The sequence below is a fragment of the Myxine glutinosa genome, chromosome 10, assembly GCF_964187855.1.
Source record: "Myxine glutinosa chromosome 10, kmMyxGlut1.1, whole genome shotgun sequence".
Classification (NCBI taxonomy): Eukaryota; Metazoa; Chordata; class Myxini; order Myxiniformes; family Myxinidae; genus Myxine; species Myxine glutinosa.
Genome location: NC_136270.1, coordinates 77,179,651 through 77,183,653, shown reverse-complemented (window position 1 = coordinate 77,183,653; position 4,003 = coordinate 77,179,651). Strand labels below are relative to the sequence as shown.

Below are 4,003 nucleotides of genomic sequence, written 5' to 3'. Positions count from 1 at the left end.
GCTCTCCTCGCGTCCCTCAATTTGGTCCTGGACCGACCCTGCCTCACTCTCCTCTACCGGAACCCAGCTGTCTTGATCCGCCATAGCGCGACTTTCAAAATTCGGGTTTTTATTTCCGTAAAACAAATCAAATTTCGCCGTTATAATTTCGAGCGCGGGAAACGCGCTCCGGATCGAATTCTACCTCCCAACACCAATTGTTACCCTAATGGTACACTTGGTGTTCCAAAATTTGGGCTAAATGAATTTAGTCCCAGGTCCGAATCCGACACTCCTGACACCAATTGTTACAGACACGACTTTGATGTTATGGTGGGCCGAGCGGAATGGCCGCCGTGTCCGCACAAGTTACCCGATTATACTCGAACGTTGCCGAGTCGCGCTACGCTAAATCAATGAAGGAAAAGGACACAACGGCTGGGATTAAAATGACACGACACCAGGGATACGGTTCTCAAGACCTCCGGAGGAGGTTATATTAGGGCGGAAGGTCAGATTACAACGACAAGAGGGACAGCATAGAAAGGCAGGCACTTAGACACACTCTTATATTAGCCCCGACAGACGACAGATAAACGGGACAAAACTGACTCACACGGGGATTGATGGCAAGGAGGGGCAGGTCTTCGATGGCTCAAGGTGCACCTTGGCTCAGGGGCAAAATCGACCCGGTCCAGTCCAAAGATGCGGGAGGTCTCACTCAGCGCTTGGAGGTGGTGACTTGTCTTCTCAAGCTGGGGGCGCATCTGACGTCACGTCCGGTAAGTGGCCGCGTATATCCGGCGGGGAGTGACACGCCCTCGGCTCGTTAGCTCCGCCCCAGATGGAATCGGCCCGTTGCTTCTCATTGGGTGCGTGCGGGGGGGTTACCGGCTCCGCCCTTGACGAGGGGCTGACAGGGAGCCCCTTCGTGGTAACCCCGTCGGAGCGCATGGTCAATGGCGGCTAACCGAGCCGGTGTGAGGACGCACACTCCCCCGCGCCGCGCCGCCCCCATTCTCCTCTGTTGTTGTAGTTGTAGTTGTTGTTGTTGTTGTTGTTTCATGGGGAAGATGAGAGGAGGTAAGGGGAGGTCCTAAACTCACTACTGGTGCCATACGATCACATTCTGGTGCAACGAAGAGTCAGAATTAATGGAAACGAGTCCTTAACTGACATAGACTAAGAATAACTAGCAAGATGTCCTATAGTTGTCTACGTGAGATGCGGTGAACCTGGGCACGACATTTAATGGGGGAAAAAGGGGAAGGTCGGTTCTACAGAGTGTTATTTACAGGCAATGGGACTAGGGAATGGGGGATTGGGGATAGTTGGGGAGTATTGGGGAAATAGGGGAGTATTTACAAGCGGATATTGAGGCCAAGTCCCATATCCGCAACAATATGTTATATGTGTTGGCTCTCACACGAGCCTTGACTGACGTATAAACAAAAAGGGTGGTTGTGAACTGTTGTGAAGAGAGCTTTTATGAATACCAGTGGTGTAATGGTCATGTAGCTTTCACAGGATACCGTTTCATTAATTTCTGCATTATCATCTGAGGGAGAATCTGAAAGCTGCGGCGGATCTCAGCCATACGGAATCCATAAACGATCGGATTTGCAAGAGGCTGCAGCAAATAGAACAATGAATCACTCAGGTGTTTAAAAACGTGAGAGGAAGATTTGCTCGCTGACAGACGCAGAGAGATGATCGTAAAAAAAAAGGAGAAAAGGAAGAGAGAAAGTACCATACAATGGGTAACACATGTGTGTAGAGCCTTACTACTTCCCTCGGAGTGCTTGGTTGAACATAGACATTCGTAGAGAATTAAACTATATGTGATGATAACAACTGTGATGATAAAGGTGATTGTGATAAAAGCCATTACAAGCCCATAAATACTATGAACAGTGATATCATCACATGACAGTTTAGCGACAGCAATGAAAACACATCCCACATTGGGAAGTACATCCTTGCAGAAGGTCAATCGCAAAATTAATAAGGGTTGAACACCTGCAGCAAGGAAACACCAGCACAGTGTCGCCCACATCACTCTGTGAGCTTTGCTGTTCGTGATCAGGACACCGTAACGGAGCGGATGGCAGACGGCCAGGTAACGATCGATAGCCATGATTGCGAGTATGTAAGGCTCCATTCCAACATAAAATGAAATGTAAAAAGCCTGAATGAAACAAAGATTTATCCGAGTTTGTGTATTTACGATGATAGTGTACATGAGTCGAGGAAGCACAGCTGTTGAACATATAATGTCCATGAATAACAAATAAGCAAGGAAGATGTAGACAGGTTTGTGTAACTGCTTTCTCAGGATAATGAGCAGGATCAACACCAGGTTGAGAGTGACAGTAACAATATAGATGAAGAAGAAGACACTGAAAGCCCAGGGCCGAACCTGAGGTGGCTCATTGAAAATCGCTTGGAGGAAGAACACGTGCTTCAGTGACTGATTCATCTCCGAGAAAAGGTTTGTTAACTCTGGGGAGAAAAAATATCACCAAGATTAGCGCTTTGCGATGACGTAATTCTGATTGAGAAAATACATCCAAAATATTTGGGAACAAAAACGAGTGGGAATTTCTCAAAGGTGGAGGTTGTTCAATGTTTACACACGTGAGCACACCTTTGTATTTCTCCACTGAAATTGTTTCCTTGATTTGTATCATGTCCTCTCTTTTTATTAATTTGAGTGTATTTGTGGTGATGAAGCAGAATGATTTGTGGGTTTTTTTCCAGTTTTAATTCCCAAATGAGGTATGAATAACAGATCATATGGTGATTGAACTTGTTTCTTTGTAATCATGTGACTGCTGTGTAATTCGATATCTGCAAACATGCAGGTTGATCCAAAACTATTCATCCTAAATAATCGTGTTACCTGCTTCAATTTTGATCAAGCATCTTTTCAGTCTGAGGCTCGGACACAATGTTGTACACACATGATATCATGGATGTCTGAGGACACATCACCTTGGTCAAACAGAAAATACAAGGGCTTTTGGAAATACGAGCTGGAAGCCCATGTTGAAAATAACACGAGAGGAAATTAAGAAATAGGGTCAATACCCCTCGGCACTCTCCTGGTAGAATAAATCAGTATACAACACCGACTAAAGGTATTTGAAACATTATCATGGTATATCACCGGTGATGAAGGTTGTGATCAAGTTTCATCAAAATTGTGTGTTCAGTTTTTGAGAATAATATCAAATGCCTATTTTGGGGGGAACCCCCCACCCCTCGGGTTCGCCGTCTTAGACCCCAAAACTTTTTAAAACGCTGTGAACAAAGGTCGGTACATTATGAGTGATGAACGGAACATTGTGGTCAAGTTTCATCGGAATTGTGTGTGTCATTTCTCAGAAGAAAGCAAATACCTATTTTGGCGGGTCAAACATGGATCCACTTTGCCCCCGGCAGACCCCTTAAACCCAGATTTTTATTTTCATGCCATGAACAAACTTGAGTTGCAACATACGAAATGTAATTTGTGCGAAGTTTGGTCACAATCCCATGAGTAGTTTCGGAAAAGAAGTTGGAAGTGTTTACGGACTGACTCCCGAGAACGACGTTCCAAATGAACTAAAAAGGGGAAAAGATTTTTGCACCAGTTGAAAGAGCTCAAAACTAGAACGGCACTCTTCAATGTCGCAACGTCGACCGATATGTCTTCACCCACATTATTAGCCCCCGTAGGACTTAGTATGAAACGGGGGCTTATAGATTGCGTCTCTCGTCTGCACCCATATCTTGGATGTGTATGGACTGATTTTGTTCACGCTTGGCACAAAGACAGAACATGGTGGTGTCCATATCCACATGATTTTGTTTCGCAATGTGATCAAAGATGACCCACTGGCGGCCATTTTACTTTAAAAAAAACCCGATGTTGAAAACGTCCTCAACCATTTTTCGAACATGCATTCACCAATGTTGTTCAAACTTGGCACACAGATAACGAATGATGGCTTACATGTGCACATCAAGTCTTTTCGAGATC

The 4,003-nt window shown here is 45.1% G+C and overlaps 1 protein-coding gene across 1 annotated transcript; it reads right to left on the bottom strand.

Annotated features, from left to right (window-relative positions):
- Window positions 1-1,489: 1,489 nt before the first annotated feature.
- LOC137433443 (olfactory receptor 8G17-like) lies at window positions 1,490-2,669 on the bottom strand. The gene is made up of 2 exons (XM_068125772.2): window positions 2,627-2,669; window positions 1,490-2,481 (listed from the first exon to the last, which is right to left on the bottom strand). The coding sequence occupies exons 1-2, from the start codon at window positions 2,667-2,669 to the stop codon at window positions 1,490-1,492; spliced, it is 1,035 nt and encodes a 344-aa protein (XP_067981873.2).
- Between the last annotated feature and the right edge of the window lie 1,334 nt (window positions 2,670-4,003).